Source organism: Danio rerio, chromosome 5 (assembly GCF_052040795.2).
Source record: "Danio rerio strain M-AB ecotype USA chromosome 5, GRCz13ab, whole genome shotgun sequence".
NCBI classification, from domain to species: domain Eukaryota; kingdom Metazoa; phylum Chordata; class Actinopteri; order Cypriniformes; family Danionidae; genus Danio; species Danio rerio.
The window spans coordinates 79,867,131-79,893,271 of record NC_141025.1 but is presented as its reverse complement, the minus strand read 5'-3'; the positions used below and the strand labels follow the sequence as shown (position 1 = coordinate 79,893,271).

At 41.5% G+C, this 26,141-nt stretch overlaps 1 protein-coding gene across 5 annotated transcripts; it reads right to left on the bottom strand.

Annotated features, from left to right (window-relative positions):
• On the bottom strand, positions 1-25,598 carry abl1 (ABL proto-oncogene 1, non-receptor tyrosine kinase). Of its 5 annotated transcripts, none has more exons than XR_015492212.1 (12): positions 24,669-25,598; positions 15,886-16,044; positions 13,356-13,651; positions 12,134-12,406; positions 9,864-9,948; positions 7,155-7,332; positions 5,287-5,471; positions 4,704-4,856; positions 4,229-4,318; positions 3,858-3,986; positions 1,560-3,779; positions 1-1,439 (listed from the first exon to the last, which is right to left on the bottom strand). XR_015492212.1 is itself a non-coding variant. In XM_087254688.1 (11 exons), the coding sequence occupies exons 1-11, from the start codon at positions 24,802-24,804 to the stop codon at positions 2,218-2,220; spliced, it is 3,246 nt and encodes a 1,081-aa protein (XP_087110814.1). In that variant the 5' UTR covers positions 24,805-25,598; the 3' UTR covers positions 1-2,217. The 5 variants fall into 5 exon arrangements, 1 of the variants encoding a protein (XP_087110814.1); XR_015492214.1 differs by having other exon boundaries at positions 1-1,484; positions 1,634-3,779; XR_015492213.1 differs by having other exon boundaries at positions 1-1,603; positions 1,693-3,779.
• Between the last annotated feature and the right edge of the window lie 543 nt (positions 25,599-26,141).

Here is a 26,141-nt window from a genome sequence, read left to right as displayed (position 1 = left end):
TGTCGTTCAAGTAGCAAAACTGTATTGTATGCAACACACATTGCACCAGGGTTACAAGAAGAATCAACCGATAGGAGAAAACAAGTGTGTATTTACAGAAACGAGCATTAAAAAAAGTGAGGCTTGAATACAAATGTAAAAGTAGTGGCATGATCTCTAAAAGACAAGATATAAAAACGTCAGCAACACTGGTGGCGTGTTGAAATCAAGGCAGCGTGTGGTCCTCCTCAGGCATCGCAGTCTGACGGCAAAGTGTTGGAAAATACAAACTAATACTGAAAACAAGGGCATTATTTCAACTAAACGAGCAAAACAACGAGAAAAGATTGGTTAAGACAGAATAGTGTGGTCATTAAAGCTCCTCCGTCAGTCTGAAATCAACATTAAAATAAAAACATCTATACATATACGGCTTCTTAAGCTCAGGTTTCACACCTCCAAGTCTTTCTCCTTGAGACAGTAGTGTTTTTTTTAATCGCCGATCGATGATTTGTGTCTCTAAGGCATTGCCGAAAGCTGTGTAGGAACACAAACCGCGCAATAAAACTGAATTGTCTGTGAAATGTCGTTCGTGGCACAGTGTTGCAATACTTAAAGCAGTTCCTCACATCACAGGGAGCGTTCACAATCTCACCATAACACCCTACACCAAAAACCACATCGCAAAAATACTACATCAGTTTCATTCTGTGATCAAAATAGATTCTGGTTCCATAATTACGAGGCACGCGAGGTGATTCACTTTCAATCGTCTGCATCGCTGAGATCAGGCCTTTTTCGTTGAGAAAATGCAGAGAAGGACAGTCAGGAAGGATCACGTCACGAAGACTTCGACCTGGAGTTCCTTTAGGGTCGCCGAATGGACGATAGAGGAACATCGAAGTAGAGCTGTGGCGAGGAAATGTTCGAGAAATCGATTGCGCATTGATTCAGAGTTGATCAAGATGCAATATTCTCATTTAAATAAATTCTGAGCTTAATTTTTAACAGAAGATGGCGCTCTAGGCTTGTGTTTAAACAGCAGAGGGTGCTCTAGGCTTGTTTTAACAACAGATGACGCTCTAGACTAGTGTTTACCTGCAGATGACGCTCTAGGCTAGTGTTTAACAGCAGACGGCGCTCTACGTTAGTGTGAAACGGCAAATGGTGCTTTAGGCTAGTTTTAAATAGCAGATGGCGCTCTAGGCTACATATAAACAGCAGACAGAGCTCTATGCTAGTTTTTAACAGCAGATGGCGCTCAAGGCTAGACATAAACATCAGATGGTGCTCTAGACTAGTTTTAAACAGCAGACAGCGCTCTATGCTGGATATAAACAGCAGGTGATACTCTAGACTAGTTTTTTAACAGCGGTTGGTGCTCTAGGTTAGTTTTTTTAACAGCAGAGGGTGCTCTAGGCTTGTTTTAACAACAGATGACGCTCTAGACTAGTGTTTATCTGCAGACGGTGCTCTAGGCTAGTGCTTAAAAGGCAGATGGCACTCTAGGCTTGTTTTAACAACAGATGATGCTCTAGACTAGTGTTTACCTGCAGATGACACTCTAGACTAGTGTTTACCTGCAGATGGCGCTCTAGACTAGTGTTTATCTGCAGACGGTGCTCTAGGCTAGTGCTTTAAAGGCAGATGGCACTCTAGGCTTGTTTTAACAACAGATGACGCTCTAGGCTAGTGTTTACCTGCAGAAGGCACTCTAGGTTAGTGTCTAATGGCAGACGGCGCTCTACGCTTGTGTGAAACGGCAAATGGTGCTCTAGGCTAGTTTTAAATAGCAGATGGCACTCCAAGCAAGACACAAACAGTAGACAGCGCTCTATGCTAGTGTTTAACAGCAGATGGGGCTTTAGGCTAGTTTTTAACTATACAAAAAATGCTCATGAGGAAGATCCATTGTGGGTTTAGCGTTTGCTGCTAAAGACTAGCCTAAAGTGCCGTCTGCTGTTAAACAATAGCCTAGAGCGCCGTCTGCTGTTAAAAACTAATCTCAGAATAGATTCCAGAGAGAATAGCAATGCATTTTGAAAGTGGCAGAGTTGATTTCTTGACCTACTCTTCAGCACAGCTCTGCATCAAACGTTCCCCCTTTTGTGCACAGTAATAAGACACTGAACAAACGTTCCTCTATTTGGCATGAGATAAGCTGAGGTGTGTTGAACTGAAATGTAAGACATGGCCCCAGACATCGAGATACTGTGTTTCCAGTGGCGCCGTTCTCTGCTACCTCTGCACGATGTCGCTGATCTCCTTGACGGAGCACAGCAGCTTTGAGAAGTCCTGCGGAGTGTTTGCGGTGCCGGTGGCCGCGGGGCAGATCTGCAGCTCGCGCAGGCTGCTCTCCAGCTTATTGATGGCTTCGCGGAAAGCAAACTTGTTCCGCATCTGCTGGATGGACTCCACGTAGCTGACGCAGTACTTGGACAGATTTTTCCCCGCCTCCAGGACAGCGCTGTGGCTGCCGGTCTGCTCGGAGACACGTGCAATGGCGGTACGCAGGAGCTCTGAGCTCTCCAACAGCATGTCTCGAGTGATGGTGGAGCTGGAGAGTCGCTCTGATGGCTGCCGCGCTGGAGCCTTCCTCAGCGAACGCCGCGTCGTCATCAGCGGGATGAAGCTAGATCCCGGATCCCCGACCGCAGGACTGGCTCCCATTCCAGGTAGCGGAGCAGTCGCACCTGCCTTCGAGGGGTTCACCTTTGAGCCATTTTTGGGCAACTTTTTGGCACTTTCTTGGGATAGACTAGCCTTGCCTTGATCTGCGGAGTCTAGTGAACTCTTGACTTTGGTATCTGAAGACACCTCAAAAGTCGGACTCCTTGAGGTCTTTCCAGATTTGGCACTGGAGACCGGAGGTGGAGGGGGAGCGGGTTTAGGTTTCGCAAACTTCCCCTTCTCCCGCTCTCTCTGTCCTGGGATTTCAGAGGACAGTTTGAGTCTTCGAGGTCTGCCTTCGTCTCCGAGAGGTGGAAGCACATTGGGTTTTAACACCTCTGTTTGTAAGACACTAGTTTTAGAGCTTTCTGTTTGGGGTCGGCGGCCTAGCTTGGGAGTCAGAGTTAAAGGACTTGATCCAGGACTAGACTCAGAGTCCTTGAAGACTTCGTCTGCAACATCTTCACTTTTCTTGGGAAGGCGTGGTGGTGGGGTAAGCGTGCCACCTCGTGGCATGCAGCTCTTACGAGGTAAAGCTGGCTTGCCTCTGAATGTGTTAGAATCAAAGTGTGTTGACTGAATGTCCCGCGGCAGGGTTACGGACTTCCATTCGAAGCGATCAGAGCCTGGAGGCATGCTGGAGGAAGAAGAAGATCGTAGGAAGCGTTTGGAGTTTGACATGGAGTCCTCCTCTGGAGGTGGAGTCGTGGCAAGCTTCCCTCCACCACCCGATGTAGTGCCCTTTTTCCGTGGATGAGATGGGAAGAGCTGACCGGGATACACTGGAGCTCCGTTGGTGACCCCGATGGTCGTGGTACTGTTTGACCCAACTAATTTGCAAGGGTCAATGCTGTTTAAGGCATCATTGGTGGAAGACCCGTTGCTGAAATCCTCCCTGCAGTCAGTACCCAATCCTCTACGGTCTAGGTGTCCGTCCATCTTCCCAAAGGAGCTGCTGCGCTTTGGGGGCGCCGGAGCCGTCCTCTTCTTTTTCTTAATATAACTGAAGGGATTCATTCGAAATTTATCTTTATTATCTTTAGACTGGAGCCGATCATCTTCATTCAGGTTGCTATCTAGGAGTGGCCTCGGCATCATTGGGGGCCCAGTGACCTCGGCCTCGGCTGCGTCTGGAAAAAGTTTAGTTCATCAGTACAACTGCTCGATAATAAAGAAAATAAGCAAAGGTCTGAGAGAGAAGAGCTTACCGGGACTGTCCCCATCCCTGCCGTCTGTAGGTCTTCGTAGTGTCCTGGTTTTAGTTGGAAGTTCTGGCGCCTGCTGTATTGGTCCCAGGGTCAGCTTCTTTCCTTTTTTCCCCAACTCTTTCTCCACCTCTGCAATGCAACAAGAATGAGGATGAGCCACCAGAGAGGTACAGATTTACAGTAAACTGAATGCATTAATAATGTAAAATAGTGCAGAATGCATAGATAGGGAACATCTGAATCCGTTACTAATTGTAATTTAGAGTTGACAGTAAGACAGTAACCTCAAATCAGACTCCACATGGCCATAAATACACACACATGGTGTTATTATTCAAAACAGTTTGATTAAAGATTTTGAAAGCTCATACCATCAGAGATACTGGACTCTTGAAACATGGTCTCGAACGCCTGATGGGTCTCAGCAAAAGAAGGGCGCTCGGCAGGGTTCCACCTCCAACCTAAAGACAGAAACACTACAGTCATACAGGTTTACTCACTGGGCTCCATTTTAACGATATAAATGCACTTGGAGCAAGTCTGAATCCACTTTTACAATTTTAAGGATGGGAAAACTGGTCTAAAAGGGATGTCCTTACGTCGTTATAGAGTCATGGGTGTGCTTTGAGTGTAATATGCATTAAACCAAGCAGATTCAATTACCTTTAGAAGCAAGCTTCAATTGCACCAAAGCAGATTTGCCATATAAACAGGGCACAGGACGTTAAAATGAAACCTGCGCTGAGCTGATAAAAGCTAAACAACACTTGCATTGCACAGTGTGCATGATAGGGTGTCACTTTGTCTACTCTTTCTTTCAGAGATTGTGTTGAAGGATCTGCTTACAGGCCCTCATGAGCTCATAGACTTTCTCTGGGCATCCCTCGGGTCTGTCCATGCGGTAGTCTTTCTCCAGCAGCTCATACACCTGAGACAGGTCGATTCCTGGATACGGAGACATCCCATAGGTGGCGATCTCCCAAAGCAGGACTCCAAATGCTGAAGGAGGTCAAATCAGAGGATCAGTTTCTCACACATGCATGTCTGAATGTGGAAAGATGGCTCAGTGGACATGGCGAAAACACTTTAATTAATCATTTTATATTATATACAAATATAATTTTGAAAAGGTAATACCTTCTCCATCAATAATAATATGCATAGCAATTTATTAATTGTTTATGCATTAAAACAGCATTCAAATATATCCCAACAATGCCTGAAGCCACAAAAACGCGAGGCTCCATTAACTACATTTGCAGTACAGTTTATAAATAACCTGAAAAAAGTAAGACAACTAAATAAAATGAGTTAAATGTTGAGACAAAAGAAGGTAAATGAGAGAAAACGTGCTTAATGAAAACATAAAACTACTGTAAACATCATTTGTAATAGTGGAGTGTGTGTTCTTTTGTCTGTCCATGCGTACCCCACACGTCTGACTTGATGGAGAACTTGTTATAGGCCAGACTCTCCGGCGCAGTCCATTTAATGGGGAACTTTGCTCCAGCGTGGGCCGTGTATGTGTCTCCCGTCATCAGCCGGCTTAGCCCAAAATCTGCCACTTTAACCAGGTTGTTTTCCCCGACTAAGCAGTTACGGGCTGCCAGATCCCTGAAAGATAAATCAGACTGTCAATTCACTCTATTTGTAGTGAAGTCCCACTATAGTCAAGATTTTAGCTGGTTGAGGCGGCCAAATATGGATCAGATTTTGGTTAGAAGATCAAGAGTGGAAAAAAGATTCTCGATGATGAGCAACATGGGAAAATCAACAAGCCGGAATCAACAACAAAGCCAGATTACCATTAGCTGAATGACACTGGGGAATAGACTAATGTGTGGAGACATGTCCTGTGCTCTGATGGAGCTAAGATTGAACTGTTTGGCCATAATGAGCAATATGAGGACAAAGGGGAAAGCGCACAAGCCTAGAACACCATCCCGACTGTGCAGTATGGGGGCGGCAGCATCATGTTGTGGGGCTGTTTTGCTGCAGGAGGGACTGGTCCACTTCACAGCATAGATGGCATCATGAAGACAGAACATTATGGAGAAATACTGAAGCAACATCTCAACACATCAGCCAGGAGATTACAACTTGGCCACAAATGGCTCTTCCAAACAGACCATGACCCTAAGCACACTGTTAAATGAGTTCAAGTGTGCTCTAAGGACAACAGAGTGAATGTTTTGGAGTGGCCATCACAAAGCCCTGATCTCAATCCTATAGAGAATGTGTGGGCAGAGTTGAAAAAGCTTGTGTGAGCAAGACAGCCTACAAATCTGACTCAGTTACAGCAATTCTGCAGGAGGAATGAGCCAAAACTCCTGCAAACTATTGTGAAAAGCTTGTGGAAGGAGACCCAAAACACTTGGCCAAAGTTATACAGTTTACAAGCAAAGCTAAAACATACCAAGGAAATGTGTGTAAACTATTGACTGTCTAGAAATTAATAAACAATTCTCTCATTATTCTGGCATTGAGACCTAAAATAGTGAACATTCAGGATCATTTACCATCAGATATTTTTCATGCTCCTTTTATAGAGTGTATGTACACTTCTGCTTTCAACTGTACTATTCAGAATCAAACATATACATGTACTCACTTGTATAACATGTAGCATAAACAATGAGTGACAGTCATGCCATACTGGTGTGCTTCATGATTATCCGACCATGCAGGAAACTATTATTAAACTTAAGTTCCTAGGACAGGCTTTCTGACACTATTACTAAAGCTGGACATCAGTCTTCTAATCGCATTTAGGGAATATGGACAGTATTCAACACCACTTCAAGCTCTACATTGCAATAAATGCTTTTCTTGCTTAGAGTTTTGGACTAGAATCAAGACATTATTTAGCAAAAAATACTGTCTTATATTTAGAAACAATGAGTCAAAATTAAGTGATTTTTCCCTTTAAACAAGCTAAATAATCTGCTGATGGAGACTCCTGTCGCTGTTCATCTAAAACTCCACATCTATAATGCTGTTAGTCTATGCTGACATCGTCTTTAGCAGCTCAAACACTCTAATGGCTAATGGACAGACGGCTGCTTCTTACTCAGGGGCTGCTGGACATGCTAATGAGGGACACTAGTGGGTGGGGCTTTTCCCCTCTGATGACACGTACAAAGGGAGAATGCCAATCACAGTGCTTCTGCATCAAGTCTGATTATAATAAACACAATTAATTCTGCTGACACACACACACACACACAACTGTGCTTAAACCCTGCATACAAGTGATTTCTGCATAATAGGTGCCCAGGTGTGTGTTTTCTGGCTCACCTGTGGATGAAGTTCTTCTTCTCCAGGTACTCCATGGCGGAGGAGATCTGCGTGGCCATGTAGAGCAGCACCACAGCGTTCACCTCCTGCCGGTTACACTCGCGCAGGTAATCCAGCAGGTTTCCATGTGTCATGAACTCAGTGATGATGTAGAACGGAGGTTCCCGAGTGCAGACGCCTGAAAAGCACACAACATCAGCCTGAATTCTCCAGGATTATCATGAATGTGTTGTTCTGATTATGAAGCCATTTCTCCTGTGGGTTATACCCTGATGCTGATAGCACTGGGTGATATGAAGTTTAATGTAATTGTCATTACACTGACTATAAATTAACTTTAATTGAACTAATATTAACAAAACTCGTCATAAACATGATTGTCTTGAGGCATTATACCGGTGTCATGATTATTTTCATCATTGATTAAATGTCTCATCAGTGTCTTTACTCTGTCCAATCATTTTTAAGAGCTTCATTAATATTTAATGACATTTTAATGACAAATTCAGCTTGTTTCACTGTAGTTGAGGACAAAAACAATATTAATGACGCTGTTAGAAAATTCCTCACATATTTATATTAGCTTCAAGGCAATCATGTTTATGACGGATTTATGACAGGGTTTCATATCATGATTATAAGGGTTACGTGACAGTCTTATAAACACCCCTTCAAGTAAAGTGGTAACCAATGTGGTTCATCAAATATGTTACCTGAACATTTTCCTATGGTTACAAAAACAAAAAAGGAAAACGATTGGATGAGATGGGATTATTTACTTCAAACAGGCAATGACTAGATCTCAAGATTGCACTTTAACCAATTATTCAAAACAAGTGAATTTGGTTTCTCTATAATACCTCCTTTTTGTTAGTTTTTATACATATATATTTTTATATATGTATATGTTTTATATATGTATATGAAGTAGAAATCTCTGTATTTATTTACTGTATATACTAAAACAAAAAATGTTTTAAAAAATGAACTATATATATATATATATATATATATATATATATATATATATATATATATATATATATATATATATATATATAAACACAATGAGTTCAGATGCAAAAGCCGCTAAAAGCCACTTCAACCAAAAATGAGCTAATGACATTGAGTGAATGCTTTAGGCACGTACTACATGTTCAACAAATAGATTTGCTTCTAATCATCTAAATGGCAGCGTCAGTGCATTCAAAAACAACAGTTTGTTGGCAAAATCTGCAAAACGCCCCCTGCCTTTGACAGCAACAGCTGCTATATCCCGAGAACCAATCAGAAGGTGCAAATCCAATCATATGTTTTCAATGTAGCAGCACGCTGATACGCCAGCCTTATGAGGAGACTAATTTATTCCGCTTTAGATTTTACAAGACGGCGTTTGATGAACTGGATGAGCCTGTCTGACTGTCAACGAATGGCAAATGAAGACGTGCCTTACCTCAAAACTCTGTGCATTATAAGAAGAAGAAAACACACTGTACAGTCGGGAGTGCAGCATGCATTCATAGTGTTTTTGCGCAGCGACGCTACTTTGAATGAGACTGATTTACTATACAATAAAAGGCAACAACGTTTCACGAAAGACAGAGTTAAGATGTTGTTCTTTTATCCTACTTGGATACTATGAGGTTTCCCAGAGATGGGTTGCGGCTGGAAGGGCATCCGCTGCATAAAAACTTGCTGGATAAGTTGGCGGTTCATTCTGCTGTGGCGACCCCTGATTAATAAAGGGACTAAGCCGACAAGAAAATGAATGAATGAATGAATGAATACTATGAGGATAAACAAGAGAGCAAGACCGTAAGTATAGTGAGAATGAATGACTGACAGCTTCTAAAATAGTCTGAGAGGCATGCCCTTATTGCCCAGTAGGCCTACCTTGTAATTTATCTGCTAATGTAAGCTATTGTTTTAAAAGATAAATATAAAGTATAAAACTATTCAATATTTATATTACTTCATTTTACCTGTAAATCTAATTAACTTTTTATATTAATGGACAATGCACAGATATTGAAGTTTCACAATGTTTTTACACTACATTATTTAAATCCACCAAGCTTAGTTTACAATGTCTGCAATGTTTACATTACTCTACTTACATTACATCTAAATCCCAAACTTCAGAAATGACAACAGATCATTCAGACTTAATTAATGTCAGTTTTATTGTTATTGATTAATGCACTGAAATCCTTCTGTTTTGTCCCTGGTTTATCACAGCGGAGTGAACCGACACTTACTTGACAGATTTCTGTATTATTAATTTCAGGTGGTCTGTGTAATGAGTTTTATGTTTGGTAAAATAATTTATAATGGCATCTTTAGTGATTTTCTTATCTCAATAGGTGGATTTAGAGGTTTTACGGGGAAAAAGCAGAAGTGGATTTAGCAGGTTGACGCAAAAGAAAATCTCCCCTGTTAAAAACCAAACAATGGTTTAAAGTGACATTTATGAAAAAAGTTATTTTATATACCAGCTGATAACCTTATCATTAGGTATAAAATAAAAACTGCTCAACCTAATCAGAGGAGCCTGATAGAAAATCCTCATTTACAAGAAAAGAGGTCTGATGGATTTACAGGGTTCTGCATCTGAACTCTTCATATATATCAAAAGATCAAAAAAAGATGACCGTCATGACCTGTGTGTGATTTACACATTCATTACCTATTCCTGTTAACTTTCCTCACCTAAGAGCTGCACCAGGTTTGGGTGTTTGATTTCTTTCATCACTGCAGCTTCTTTCAGAAACTCCTCCACTTCCATGGTGTCTTCCTGCACGAGAGGAAAAGACAGCACGCATGCATTGATTCATGAGCTGACAATACTGAAACAGCACCTTAAAAGCACAATTCAGTCCAAATTCATGGTGTGTCAAAATACCACAGTTTAGTTTAGTTTAAGTAGTACTAAATATGAACATTCAGCACATTAAGCACAAAACTAGTGGGCAAAAATAGAGCACTTCAAGTCCATTATAGAAGTGCACTAGTGTAATTAAAATGTGCTCTTTAGTGTACCATTTATCACATGAGAATATGCTGTTGCTATATTCTAAATAATCTATGAGTTAATTTATTTGAGCATTTAGTGTATATATATATATATATATATATATATATATATATATATATATATATATATATATATATATATATATAATATTTAATTTATATTTGTACATTTGGTATATTAAACTGCATAAAAAGATGATTTTAATTGTACTAAAATTGTACTGAAATAACACAATAAAAGCAGAATTTAGTACATTTTAATGGTGTGTCAAAATAGCACATCTGAGTACACAGTTGAGCTTCAGGTTATTTTAAGTACTACTAAAGATTAAATTAGAATAAACCAAAATTAACTAAATTAGTCATCAAAATAGTGCACTAAGTGTACTTAAAATCTATTTTAGTGCACTTGTTTTTCACATGGGTGTCCTTCACAACAACGATGACCAAACGCAGTGATCTCAAATCAGTTCATACAGACATTTTAATCTGATTCGCAAACTTGTTTGAAGATCAGTCATCAAGATTAATAGATCCAGGATCAAACGGGCCCTTGGGCTCTGTTCTTCATACGTGGATTACTCAATGAGCTGGATTTAAATGATGATGATTTGACATGATCCAGGATCGTATCGTTCGTAAAACTCATCTGACACTTGTTGTCATAGTAACAGCTCTGGTAGCTCAAGCCTGCGCGGGAGCACGTTCATTTCATAGTCGAGTCAGTTAAAGCAAAGATAATACTAAAAGTATGTACCGAAATTTAATATTTTCTTACAGTAGTTTAATACACTTGGGAAAATAGTGAATATATATATATATTTTTTTTTTATATATATATATATATATTATATATATAATTGTGGCTATTCAAATGTAAAATTAATGTAAACGCAAGACAAAAACTATTTAAATTCAAAATATAATTGTTGTTAGAATTTTTGTTTAACTTTTTTTGTTTTTGGATAATAATTTATGTAGTCATGCACGTGCTTTGACTGCTAATACGCCGATGATTGACACCTTTACCGATATCAAAATGCTTTTTTGATGCAAAATTAATTCATTCAGTTATTCCTTACGCCGATTAAAAACACTCGAGCAGGCCTAGGCTACTATAAGGAAGACAATCTGCTCTAAATGTAGAACTAAATACATTGACATGCACTGAAATACATGATGAATACTCTAAAGCCTGCACAGTTGAGTGAAGAGTTACTGCGCATCATATTTAACAAGCTGTTTACTGCTAATTTGATGTAATTTTGCTCACATGAATAATTGAATATTAATCAGATGATGTCATTACGCTGCTGTGCCGTCAGCCAATCGCTGCATTGCTGATCATGATTTGGAGGATGGATAGATCAGTACTTCACAACACATGCAGCGATCTCAGATCAGTTAATCCAGATATTTTAATCTGATTCGCAAACTTGTTTGAAGAACAAATTAGCCAGAGATCAGCTATCAAGATGAACAGATCCAAGATCTGCCAAATCATCTCATCGAGGTATGAAGAACGGCACCCTGGTCTCCAACATTCTTCAAAACAAACACCTTCTTTGTGTTCAACAGAAAGGATTGAAACCACTTAAGCAAAAATAAATGCTAAACAAAAAGACCCAGATTGTTGACCTCACCCATCAGGTATGAGCGGACGCAGCCATTGGAACCTTTTTGGCTCGAGATCTCCGCTCTCATTGACTTCCATTCACTTTTAGATGTTGAAAACAGCTCATTATGCTGCAGACTTGTACTTTTTGCTCTGCTGTTTTTTAATCTGCATGTTTATTATGTTATTTATTTATTTTAATCTTGTTTAAGTGAAGCACTTTGAACTATGATGTGCTCCAGAAATAAACTCGCCTTGCCATAAAATCGAGTGCACTTCAGCATTGCAGAATAAGGCCAATAATGTGTTTGCGATGGCATCCGTCTCTGACCTTCAGTGTTTTCACCGCCACGGTGAGGCTGTACTTCTTCCACACGCCCTCGTACACCTCCCCGTACTGCCCTCCGCCCAGCTTGTGCTTCATGGTGATGTCCGTGCGCTCCATCTCCCACTTGTCGTAGTTTGGAGAGACGCCGTAGATGGTGGGTTTGTTGCGTTTGGGTGCGGGGTAATGCAGCGTGGTGATCAGACCGTCAGAGACCGTGGAGTGATGATGAACCAGCTCTGCTAGAGTGTTAAAGCGGCTCTCGGACGACACGTACAGCTGCACACACACACACACACACACAGCATGAGACAGGAGATGACTGCATGTTTCTGAGACTCACAATATTATTTAAAATCAAACACTTCACTCAAACAATATATATTATATACCAATGCAAACTATAAACAGATGTATGCATGTATATATGTATATTTAGGGTTAGGATTAGCATTAGAGGCTGGTTATATTCACACACAACTGCGTTTAAACCCCATATGGCTGTGATGTCTGTATGATAGCTGCCCTGTAATGTTGTGCATTTGATTTTCCTCCAGTTAGCGGAGTGTGTGATCTGCTCTCGGCTATTGTGACTGTCTGTACAGTGAGAGGCGCGTCAGGCATGTGAGGAATGAGTGCAGCGGTCTTCAGCGAGCAGCAGGAATGCAACAAAACACACACACACACACATCACTGAGACACAAGCTGATTCCACACACCTATTAATATGTGCATATTAGACTATGGCATGTAGTTTGAGTGTGTGTGAGTGTGTGCAAGAGTGTGTGTCTATGTGTGCATTAGATGTGCATGTGTGAGTGTGTGTGTGTGTGCGCGCATGCATATGCATGCATGTCAGTCTGTGAGTATGTTTATGTATGTGCATGCATGCGTGCGTGTATGTGGATGTGTGTGTGTGAATACATGTCTGTGTTTGAGTGTGTGCATGCAGGTGCAAGAGTGTGTGTGTGCATATATGTGCATGTGAATGTGCATGTATGCCCATTGTTGAGCATGTTTGTGTGTGTGCGTGTGTGAGTGCATACATGTGCATGTGTGCATATGCGTGTGCATGCATGTCTGTGTTTTGAGTGTGAAAGTGCATAAGTGTGTGTAAGACTGTATGTGTGCATGTGTGAGTACATGTGTGTGAATGTGCATTAATGTGTGCCCGTGAGTATATGTGTGTGTGTGTGTGTGTGTGCATGCTTGCATGTGTGTGTCTGACCTTGCCGTCTGAGGCTGTATTAATGCGGTAGTGGTAGACTCGTCCCTCGTAGCGCAGTGATATGGAGCGCTGTCCCGGGCTGCTCTCGCTCTCCCGCACCAGGAAGCTGCCGTTGATGCCGCTGCTCAGCAGGTACTCTGCAGCGTTTCTGGACACCGGCCCGTGGTACCAGCTGTGCTTCTCCAGGCTGTTGACGGGCGTGATGTAGTTGCTGGGCACCCAGCCCTGCCCGTTCTTGGTCTGCGCCTCGCACCACTCGCCATTGTGATTGTATCCCAGAACCCTCAGCTTCTCTCCTGCAGAAGAGCCAGTGTACGGTCAGCAGGTCAGTTCAGCAATACACTATCACTCTACAGCTGTTGAAGTAATCCTGACAGATTTGTTAAAGGGGGAAACACCTTTATGACAGTGTTAAATCAACAATATGCAGTCAGTATAGTGTTTAGGGTTATTTTAGTAATTCCTACAGTGTGCACTAGCTGACTAACCTCTCATATGTAATAATATTAATTAGTAATCAAGTGAAATCTCTGATACTATTTATTTTCTCTCTCCCTGTTTTTGGGGAAAATCTGACATGTTGAGCGTGATGAAGGAAGAGGAGGAGATGAAATCCAGCACAAATGTGGATTTCCAGTCAGACACGTGACCTCAGACTGCTGCTAATAAACGCAGTGAACAAGGAGCAGAAATAAACAGCAGCAGCAGCAGAACTACAACATCTGCGCAATGCAGACTCAGAACTGCACGAGATTCTGCATGTGTACAGTATGAAGAATCACTGAAGACATCTGAAACACTCATTTAATAATGAATCATTTGAAGGTAAGATAATATCTTGATTTAGTCTGTTAATGTGCATTTATTTGGAGCATTAATATTACCTTTTTATTCCCTTTGCAAACATAAAAAGCCCTTATTTACTTAAAAAAAACCTTATACTACAAAAACACTACAATATGAACACAATGCTCGCTTTTCCTACTCTATAAAAAGACAAATAAATCGAGATGCATGTATTATAGAAGCAAAAATGGACATGAAAAGCAAAAATAAAAACTCAACATATAAAAAAACAACAGAAATAGGTCAAATAAAACACTTTTAATCGCCTTCTGTAACAATTATATTGTTTATTAGGTATTTCTTTTAATTATTTCCCAGAGCAAATGTCCCAAAAAAAATTTAATCAAGATGAACTTCACTAAGATGCATTTAAAATCACATTCACTAGCTAAATCAGCATTTGTGTATTTGTTTATATGCCATTAAAATATTAAAGGGTTTATATATTAAATCATCACTTTATTTCAGAACTTTGCATCTCAAATAGGACGATTTGGGGAAAAAACTGACACTGCAATATTCAGCTTCTCTGTGATTTTCACTGCGATATGAACTTCATTTCACATGATGAGCATTTGGAAAAACTTCATGAGTTTACATTGATGATGATGATTTTACTGCAATGCATCAGCATTAAATGTACAAAATTATGCAAAATATATATATATATATATATATATATATATATATATATATATATATATATATATATATATATATACAGTGGTCCTTTGCTATAACACGGTTCACCTTTCGCACTTTTGTGGATTTTTTGTGCCTTTTGACATGCTTTTTTTTTGTTTTTGTCTTACAGCGCATTGTTTTCTGCGTCCTAATAGGCTGTAGGCCACTGTCAATTAACCTCCTGCGTCTCCTGCGTTCAGCTTGCCAAACTGACATAAATCTTTGACCGCTAGCAGTGTGACTCAGAAGTGCCATGCTGTGTGTAAGTTTTCTCCCTATAGTGTCGATGAAACGTTCTCCACCGTCAAAGGCATCTGCAGCACCCAAAGGCAGAGGAATATGCCAACCATCTCACAAAAAGTTGGACTTCTGGACATGCTAAAGGAAGGTAGAAGTTACGCGGCTGTAGGGTGCCATTACGGAATAAATTACTCTTCTCAAACTAATGTTTGGGTCTGAAAACAGGTTTTGATCTTTGGTTTCGTTCGATAATAATGGGTTTATTTTTCTGTGAAGGTTTATACACAAATCAAAATCAAGTAAAGTACAGATGAAAACAACAGAGCAAAGGCAATTCAGAAAACAACAGAATGACGAAACTCAATAATCAAATGTAAATGAACACTCTATAATCTACATTGTATACATATTCAAACAATTAATCTTCATTAAAGTGGCAAACTTTATAATTTCTTGTGTCCAAACGGCTTAAATTCATTTGAAATTGCTTGACGTCCTGCGATGTGTCTATGGCAGATTCGCACATTGCGATATCGATGCTGAAACGGCATATTGTGCAGCGCTAATCTTCAGTATCATCTTGATTTAAGGATGTTTAGAAACAGAATTTGTATTGGGAAATAATAATCATTATCTGCAGTACTTTTTAAAACTGCACCACATTATAATAAACAACTATTCTCATCTAAAGCTTGGAATAATACATATTTTAAAAGTGGGTTTGTGGAAGATTCAGCAGATTAATGATGGTGTTTCTCACCTTTAGTGATGCTGAGAGTGTTGTCGCCGCTCGCCACAAAGTCGTACAGCGCCACGAACAGATTGGGGTCATTTTCGCTGGGTCCTGACAGCAGGTTCTCTTTAGAGTTCCAGCGCGCCGCTTCTGAAAGACCAGGAGGATCGAAATCCGGCCGAGACTCTGTGGGAAGAACAGACAGTGACGATGAACAACACTAACCAATAATCACTCCACCATATCTCTATCAAAACACTGTGCATTTCTGAGTGTGCCTCACACAGGTGAGTGGGCTTGACAAACCACCTGTAACACTCTACTCTCCGTATGCACCACACGCTTTACTTAAACTCCATCTTACAAGGACTCAATAAGAAAAGCAGTGTTTACCTGTGAATGCACCATAAATCATGTTGAACTTCTCGTTTTCTTCCACCTTAATTGCACAGTCTTATGTAAAAGCACTTGTGTAGTCTATTCTAGGTTATGTGTATAGTGACATATTTATTTATACTACATGTATAAGTTAGTAGATAGTTAAATTAGCTCATGATTTACTAAATCCTAGAGGTTTAGTATATTAACAGGACTTTTTGACTGAAAGAAAACACTTTCTCACTCAAAACAGTACCGTTTGCAGAGCTAGAAATAGCTAGATTAAAAAACAAACATTCGACTAAAATACTGCAGTCATATACACCTAAATAACTATCTATAAACACCTACAGCACAGTCATGTGAAAAAGATAGGACACCCTATCCACTTGTTTAGTCGTGACGTATGGAATACTGTTTCCGGGTGCAAGCCGCTAAACATTTGTATTGAGAAAATATTCATTTATGACCACTTTTTAGACATGTTTAACCTTAAAGTCAATTTTATATGAAATAATGGTGTACACAACAGTGTCTGGACTTCACCAACACCAATATTTGAACAATTTACAAAAAAATAAATCACTTTCTAGCCATCGGACATTAGGCATGGAGATATATATATATATATATATATATATATATACATATACATACATATATACATACATACATACATATATACATATAATATGCCTAAAAGCTGCAGATGCATCCAAACTCTCCACACACACACACACACACACACACGCACGCACGCACGATCCTCCAGACAGGAGTCAGGTTTCCCGTTATTTTTTTTTCTCTCCTCCTCCTCCTCCCTCGGTTTTTCCTCTCTTTTTTCCAGCGTCTGGCTCTGCTCTCTCGCTTTCCCCCTCCTCCACTTTCCAAACACACAGAAACAGCAGTGAGGCCTGTGATTTTCACGAGACCATCAACCCCGACCCATCCGATCATCTGCCGCTCTATAATTGACATTCTTCCCCACACTCACACACACACACACACACACACGAACGTTCGTCACCGCAGATGTCGCTTACCTTCCAAGTAACAGCTGGAGGACGAGGAAAGACCTTTTTTGGATTTACAGCCCACCAATTTTAGACAGATCTCCAACATTTTCATTTGCTTCCCAGCACGTCCGATTGAAAGAAACATCTGGTTTTGCTCTCCTCTTTTATTATCCTGAAAGTTTTTCAAGTCAGATCAAGTCAGATATCCCAGATATCCAAAGTGCCATCTTAAACCCGCGGTCCTCGGCTGAGCTTTTCCAAAGTTTGGGACTCCATTTTCTCCAGTTTTCTCGGTCGTCGTTAGTTCAGTCGTCTCCATCCACCCTCCCACACACACACACACACACACACACACTGAACGTTCCCTAAAAAGCGCTCTGTCTTGTGTTTTTCATGGTGCTGTCGTGTGTGAGACGGTCTTCAGGAAAAGCGGAGCTCGAGCTGATCTGTGCCAACAAAGAGGCCCTTTCAGGATGGGGCCGATGACATCATCGCCAAGGCTCCGCCCACTCTCTGAAGCCTGACGCCGGTAACTGGAATCTGCCTTTGTCTTTCAGTTTCTCCAGCTCCTCCTCACTGTTTCTCTCGCAGTTAAAACAAACACAGCTATCTTCACCTGCTCCTGCTTTTAGGATCGGAGGTGTGCGCAAACACACAAGGACAGTTTCTGGGGATTTTAGGAGCTCAGGGTCCACACATAACAAGAGTAGTTTTGGGTTTTTCATGAGTTTTTATTTTGTCATTTGTTTTCAATTTCAGCTAGTTTTAATTGGGTTTTACAGGCTACTAGTTTTACTAGTTTATATATTTTGAAATGGCTATATGTTTACTTTTTAGTTTTGTTGTTTTTGTGTAATTAAGTATATTTCTTAGGTTCAAGATTCAAAATCATCAGAATAAATATTGTTTCACTACAATCTACCCATCTGCAAACTCGCATACAACAGCCTACAAGACAGCAGTCTTAAAAGGGTCACGAAACACCAGAGCACATGTGTTGAGCTGTTGACAGTCGTGTACGTGTCCCACACTGCTATAAACACTATTAGGACACCTATATCTCACTATAAATTGAAAATTGGTTGTTTTTCCGGTTTAAAACTAATTTTTGAAGCTGCGTCACGGCTATGAGATCTCAGCGTGTGTTCCAGTGTGTAGACTGGACGTCTGTACGTGGGAGTACCGTATTACATGTCTGAGTGTGCTGCATTAATGCATGATTAAGGCTTGGAGTAAACCAATCAGCGCGCTCCATTGTGTATGCGGTGCAGCCTCATTAATATGCATGATCGCTTCCAAGACTGTACCTGTTACAGTGTTCAGACGGCAGAGAGACGACACGGTGTGTTGCCAAAGCAAGCAGGAGAACAAGAATTGTGTGGAGATACGGGTCGTCAGTGTTGGGTTTATAATGTGCTGCAGGTTTTGTTTTCGTTTTCCCGCTATGAGAGCGCAGCTGGACTCACGTGTGGATCAGTGCAAGCGACGCTCAACAGAAATACGTGTCTAAGGAACATTGTTCACCCGAGAGCTTTACTCATCTGGAAATGGTGAAATCTGGATTTGCTGCTCGTCTCCTCTTAATACAGACGCGGCTCCAGTTGGTGTTGATTGTTTTGTCTCTACAGACGTGGTCAGTGTGTGATCAGTGCTCTTTGTTGGTTTATTCAGAGGTAAAGTTAGTTGGTATGGTCAGCAGTACTGTTTCAGTGTTTAAAGACGGACCTTAGTCAAATGATTTCTAAGTTAATAAGGTTTACCGTACGATAACATCACTACAATATCATGGACTGAATGATCTGCAGTAAATGCTGCTCTCCGACTGTAAACATGTAAACACCGCAATCAAACCTACTGTCATGGAGGATTTTCGCTGCATTTTGTGACAGGAATAACACACACGGCTTTCTGACACAAACGCACGCACGCACGCACGCACACTCACACGCACACTCACACACACACACACACACACACACACACACACACACACACACACACACACACACACACACACACACACACACACACACACACCATTAACACCAGAGGTTTGGTCCTTGATCACTAGTGACTTCAGCGACTGTAATAACTGCACCTGTAAAGGGTTTTATTAACACACATCCTTCAGGAAGCTGTGTTTGGACACCACTGACTGTGAACACGCTACAGGAGTGAACTGGCCGTGTGTTCTGTGATCTGCTCAGACAGAAGCGAGGCCGCAGAGGCAGGTTCTGTGAAGAGGGGGAGGCCACAGATGCAGAAACATGAAGCACATTTCTCAGAGATGAGCTCATGCAGAATCATTTATATAATCCACTCGCTGACGTACACCGGCTCTCGCTGTCATTAAACACTCTTTCCCAACTGTAGGCTGAGTGAGGAGTGTGTGTGTGTGTGTGTGTGTCTGCGTGCGTTCTTGCACTCATTTCAACATGGAGAACTTCAGTAAACGAGAACGTCTGCAGGAGTTCAGCATCAGCAGAGGAAACATGATCCAGGTGTACAGGAGAACACACACACACACACACACACACACACACACACACACACACACACCCCCCCCACAAATAACTGATGCATGCATACACAATGACCCACACACACACACTGTTACACGCTCACAAATGCACAAACACACACACACTTCTTCCACACTCTGACATACTGACACACTGATGCACACACACTGACCTAGACTCACACACAAGCAAAGACCAACACTGACGCACACACACAATCTTTCAGAAACAAACACTCACATATACACACAGACACACACTGACCCACAAACTGTTACGCTCTCACACATGCACAAACACACACTGACATCCTGTCAGACACACACACTGATCACACACTCATGCATGCATACACACTAATGCAAACACACTGTTATGCACTCACACCACACACAGACACACCAACATACTGACACAGACACACACACACACACACACACTAATGCATTCAAATACACTAAAGCACACACACTGACCCAGACTCACACATTAACCCACATAGTCACCCAGGCACAAACACACACCAACATACTGACACACACACACACACACACACACACACACACACACACACACACGCATGCATGCACATTAATGCACACACACTGACCCACACAAAGTTACATGCTCACACGCACAAACACACGCACACACACACACACACTCACCGACATACTGACACAGGAACACACACACTGATCATACACTCATGCATGCAAACACACTGTTACGCACTCACACATGCACAAACCACACACAGACACACCAACAAACTGACACAGACACACACACACACCTAAAGCACACACACTGACCCACTAAGTCACACTGGCACAAACACACACCAACATACTGATAGACACACAAACACACTGACCCACACTCATGCATGCATATACACTAATGCACACACACACTGACCCACACAAAGTTACATGCTCACACACGCACCAACACACACATCGACATACTGACACAGACACACACACTGCCCCACACAGTTATTCGCTCACACACCCACAAACACCGACATACTGACACACACACACACACACACACACACACACAAACTGACCCACATGCATGCATACACACTAATGCACACACACACAAGACTCAAAGATATACACACACACACACACACACAAACTGACCCAGACAGCACACATTTTGACACTGATAACTCTAGTGCTGTTTTACATCTGCCGCTATGCTGACACACAGGTGTCTGAAGCTCCACCCTCTTCTGAATACAGCACAATCTCATTTGCATTTAAAGCGACAGTCACCAAAACGCCACAATCAACATCAAAGGCTGAAAGGGTCAGTTTCAGAGAGCTGGGGAACATTATCTGTGTGCTGTTCTCAGCTCAAACACACACACACACACACACACGAGAGAGACAGCAGAGGTGCATTTACAGCTTGTAGAAACGAACAGAACGGGTCTACATTAAAGTGCTCCTGCAAAAAGTGTCGAGGCCTGAAATTAGTTCTCTGATGAACAGCACACTGGTCAGTTCAGTCATTACTGACGGGTTAGTGGGAAAACACCGGCAGCTCCTGAACCACCACCATCATCATCATCATCATCAGCAGCAGCAGCAGGATAAGGAGAGCAGAGAGAAGCGGGAGGACAGGCCGACACACGCCTGAGCTGACTATCACACACACACACACACACACACACACACACACACACACACACACACACACACACACACACAACATACAGAAAACACTGCAGCACAAACACACACATGCATTTGCACGCAAACACCACACACAGTCATATACTACAACACACACACACACACATGCTAAAACAACACTGCAGTGTGAACATACACACTCACATGCACATGTACACACATGAACAGAGACAGGCCAACACTAGGCATGGGATGATAACCGTGTTCAAGGTATACCGCGGTTTGAAAAAGTCGAGGTTTTAAAACCGCAAAGATTGTCTGCAATACCGTTCCTGAGGTGTGTGTACGATTCCTTTACATTTTGTTTTAAGTTATATAGGACAACAGTATCTCCAGCAGAAATCAATGTCCAATTTAAGACCTTTTTCCGACGCTGACCTCTCGAAAGATTTAACTACACATCGCAGTGATACATAGCGCAAGCTCTGTGACTGGACAACTTGGTAGCGGTAATGAGTGTGGGTGAGGTGAGAGCCCCGCGAGCCCGATGGAGCAAGTGTTTACAAGTGTGGAGTCTCGTAAAGGAGCTTCAGATGGAGAATGAGGTATTGTGTTCACCTCCTGATTAAAGTTGTTGCACGTCCGCCAGTTTCCGGCTCTAAATGAGCCAGTTTGAGCTGCTTGTACATCAAGGTATCGTTTAGAAAAAACAAAACACCAGCGAAGAAACTCAACACAGGAATATGCACGCCTACTGCCAACTAGCGTGTCTGAAGTGTTAATGCTCTGCAAAACAAACAGCAGCAGAAGTGTAAATGCACGACTACATGCATTGCATGCGCCGTGGGTCACGTCGATCACTCGACACAGAAGTATAAACCAGGCTTGAGAAGGGTGCGTGAAGTATTTGAGGATCAGGAGGGAGACGTGTGATTTCCGGGAGATTATCATTCGTTTATGGGCATACGGGAGTCTCTATGAATTTGCGAGAGACTCTTAGAACTTCCAGGAGACTTAGGATGTCTGTGACAATAATGGAGTCATTACAAATAGTGAAACAATATGTTATGATAAGCAATTGAAGATGCATGATATAACTGGACTAGGCATGGGCAGGTATAATATTCTGACAGTATGATAACCTTGGATATTAATATCACAGTATGGAGATTACTGCTTTAAAATAAGAGCTGTGAACCTACACTTCTTGTATTAAAATGTATAAATATATTTATATACTATTTGTAATGCAATTGTGTCCTTTAATACGAACAGTCAGATATATAAACTCTACCTTTAAACAACACGAGCATTAATAGCAAATAAACAAATATAAATATCCAGCTCGCGATCTGAAGCTTGTCTAGTGAGTTCTTTCTTACACTCATTTGATTGGTCATGCGCTCAACAGAAAGGGCTGCGATTGGCTGTGATCACAGCTGATCCATCATAGACACGGTGGAGAAAACTCTGCAGACACGCGCTCATGTCTGTATACAGAGGTATCACTGTAACAGCCAGGAGGAGAGGAAAAGTCACGCCAGCAGGTCAAATGGGCCACAGTGAGAGAGAGAGAGAGAGAGAGAGAGAGAAATGGAGTTTACTTTCATTCTCTCAATGGCAGTGAAATGGAGCTTCTGCTGTAAGTGTCAGGGAAATTGTCCAGCAAACACACACGCAGTCAAATTTGTGCAGAGTTTCTGCGTTTTTAAGTACTTGGAGCGTAATAAATACTCGCTCTCGCCTCCCTCGCCATAGTAAGCTATGAAAGTAAGGAAAGTGGAGAATAAATAGTTGAGTTTTTAGTCGTTTCTTGTAGACAGCGAGTTCTGATGCAGTTAGGGAGTTCATTCCACCAACTGGGCAGATTGAATGCGAGAGTTCGGGAAAGGGATTTCTTCCCTCTTTGGGATGGAACCACGAGGCGACGTTCATTCACAGAACGCAAGTTTCTGGAGGCACATACATCTGCAGAAGTGAGAGCAGATAAGAAGGAGCAAAGCCAGAAGTCGCTTTGTATCAAACATCAGAGCTTTGAATTTGATGCGAGCAGCAACTGGCAGCCAGTGCAAACGGATGAGCAGCGGAGTGACATGTGCTCTTTTAGGTTCATTAAAGACCACTCGTGCTGCTGCGTTCTGGAGCAGATGAAGAGGTTTGATAGAGTTAGCTGGATCTTTCTGATGTTCTGAATTGTCTGCATTTGCTTCGTGGTGGACTGAAGAAACAATTAATTTTGAAACTAAAATATATTCTTTTTAAAGGTCGGGGTAAAAAACTTTTTTTCCTCTTTGTACACAATTTATTTCAATTTGAGAAACATTTCAAGTATTTTAGAGCAGTAAACGTGTCAGGATGAACAATTCAAATGAATTATTGACTTCTGCTGTCTTCATTAGTTTCAAATGCACTGATTTCTTTACTATTTAAAACAGCGTCTTTGGAGATCTTTACTGCTGGAGATACTGTTGTCCTAAAAAAAATGTAAATAAAAATTCTTTAAAATATTTATCTTTTAAATTTTGACGAATTTAAAACCCTGACTTTTCAAAACCACGATACACATTGAACACGGATATCGTCCCATGCCTAATCTGGACGCAGCCAGAATGAGCGCCTCCTCTGCCATAAAGCTAAATAAGAGTTATCATGCCAACTTTCTAGTATAAACTGAAGCTTGCAACACCCAAGCACTCTTCTGATTGGTCCACTGCTGTGGAACTGACTGTGCTGTGTGTGAAAGTCGAAGACCTCTCAACCAGACATGGCGTTTAAAAAAACGAGATGCTTCAAAAGATGCAATGTAGCAGTCAGACACGTACGTCAAGCGTGTGTTTACATTGAAAAACAATAGTATAGTAGTGCACTATACAGAAAGAAAATGCATTCTGTGTGAACGGCCCCTAAGCAGTGCACAAACACTCACAACCAATTTATAACCATTCAAAAAAGGCACCTCGCACCATTAAAAGTGCATTCAGTGTGATCAAGGCCTCAATGTTATTAATTGTATTATTAATTCCAAGGCTCTGCTGGTTTTCCAGAATTGTCATAGCCAATCTTAACCCAATTATAATTGCTTTGGTTCAATTTATAATTTCCACAACCACTGCAGAGCCTCGGGGATCTCAGAGAGGCTGGCTTGGCCTCCCCCTGATCCTAAATGATCCCTACTGATCATTCGTGAGTGAACTGCCCCCTTGAGTGATGAGTGAATGTGGTGTGCTGGATCTGGCACTGACCGTGGACCGTGAACACATTGCAGTGCGGTGCTCCGTGCCGGGGCGTCTCTCTCCTCCCCGCGGCCTTGATGAAGGGCAGTGCCGGCAGGCTCGGTCTCCTCTGCTCACCCACTAACTTTCCTGGCTGCTGCCCCATAAGAACACACAGCGCAGGAGATCAGCTGGAGGAGCCTGAAAACACACACTCCCCTGTGCCAGTCATGCATGTGCCAGCCTGACCGCAGATCAGACCCCCGCCTTCTAGAGGTTAGAAGTGTTTCTAAGGCACTGTGGGATGTATGAAGGAGTCATCCTCATTCACAGAGTCAGCATTAATGCATGAACATCACTGCTGACGAGCTGTCAATCATTCTGACGTCACGTCAACATCAAACTCTCAAAGGAGAAGATATCAGCACATCAGAGGGGTCAGTGATGAACTCAGACGCTCTGGTGTGCGTGAAACTCTCAATGATCATCATTATTAGAGTTATTATTATTATTATTAGCCACTGGAAGAGTCTGGGAGTGCAGTAAACGCGTTTGGTGTGATCGTGGTGTCATTCAGTAAGCAGATGAGACTGTGTTTGTATCTCCTGATGCTCATTAAAGTCATGAATAAAGTGTGTGGATCTCACTGAAGCCCTCCAGGCTCTTCTGTGCAGATTTAACTCTTGCCTTTGGCTGTGGTGTTGAGTTCTGGTTAGTTGGTAAAGTCTCGTCACTTCCGCGTGCACTTCTCTCTCTCTGAGGCGGATTTAAACGCTCCTCTACCCGCCGCGTGTCTCCGCTGTCGGGCTCTTCTGCTCACCGGACACCCGCTCGGTTCCCCCGCAGTGTTTTAATGCTGGTTCTCGTCATGTTTTAGTAATATTTCATAACTTCCAGCACTTTTCTTCGCGTCGTTCGTCGTCGCAGGAACCGCCATGTTCGCGCACGCGAGCTGCGCCCGTGACGTCACGCGCCGCGCTCTTCCGCCAACAAGCGAAAACTTGTATTTTGTTTTGATGTGAACGCCTTGTTAGAAGTGTTTACCTATTGTTGTTGTCTCTAATATGAATAAATAATAATAAACAGTTAAAAATAAAAACGCTGCGGTTCCTGTACGCAACAAAAATATATTACACAAAACTGTAAGATGAATGCTCTCTTTAACATTCCTAAATAAAGACTTCAAACTTAAAGTGTATATGACTTATGATTCTCTAATTCAACAATATTATTAAATAATATTATATATTAATATAACATCATTCTGAATCATACTAAATTATACCTGATTGATATTGATTTCAATAATCTATTAATAGAAAAATATTTCAACAAACTCCAAAATAGCTTTAATTTGATGCAACAGCGTTGAGTTTTACTGTCTTAAATATCATTAATATTTATTCTATTAGCATATATTATATAACTATATTTAATTCGATTGTATTTACATAGCACATTTAAAAACAACCATCATTGATTAAAGCATTTCATAATGTCAGC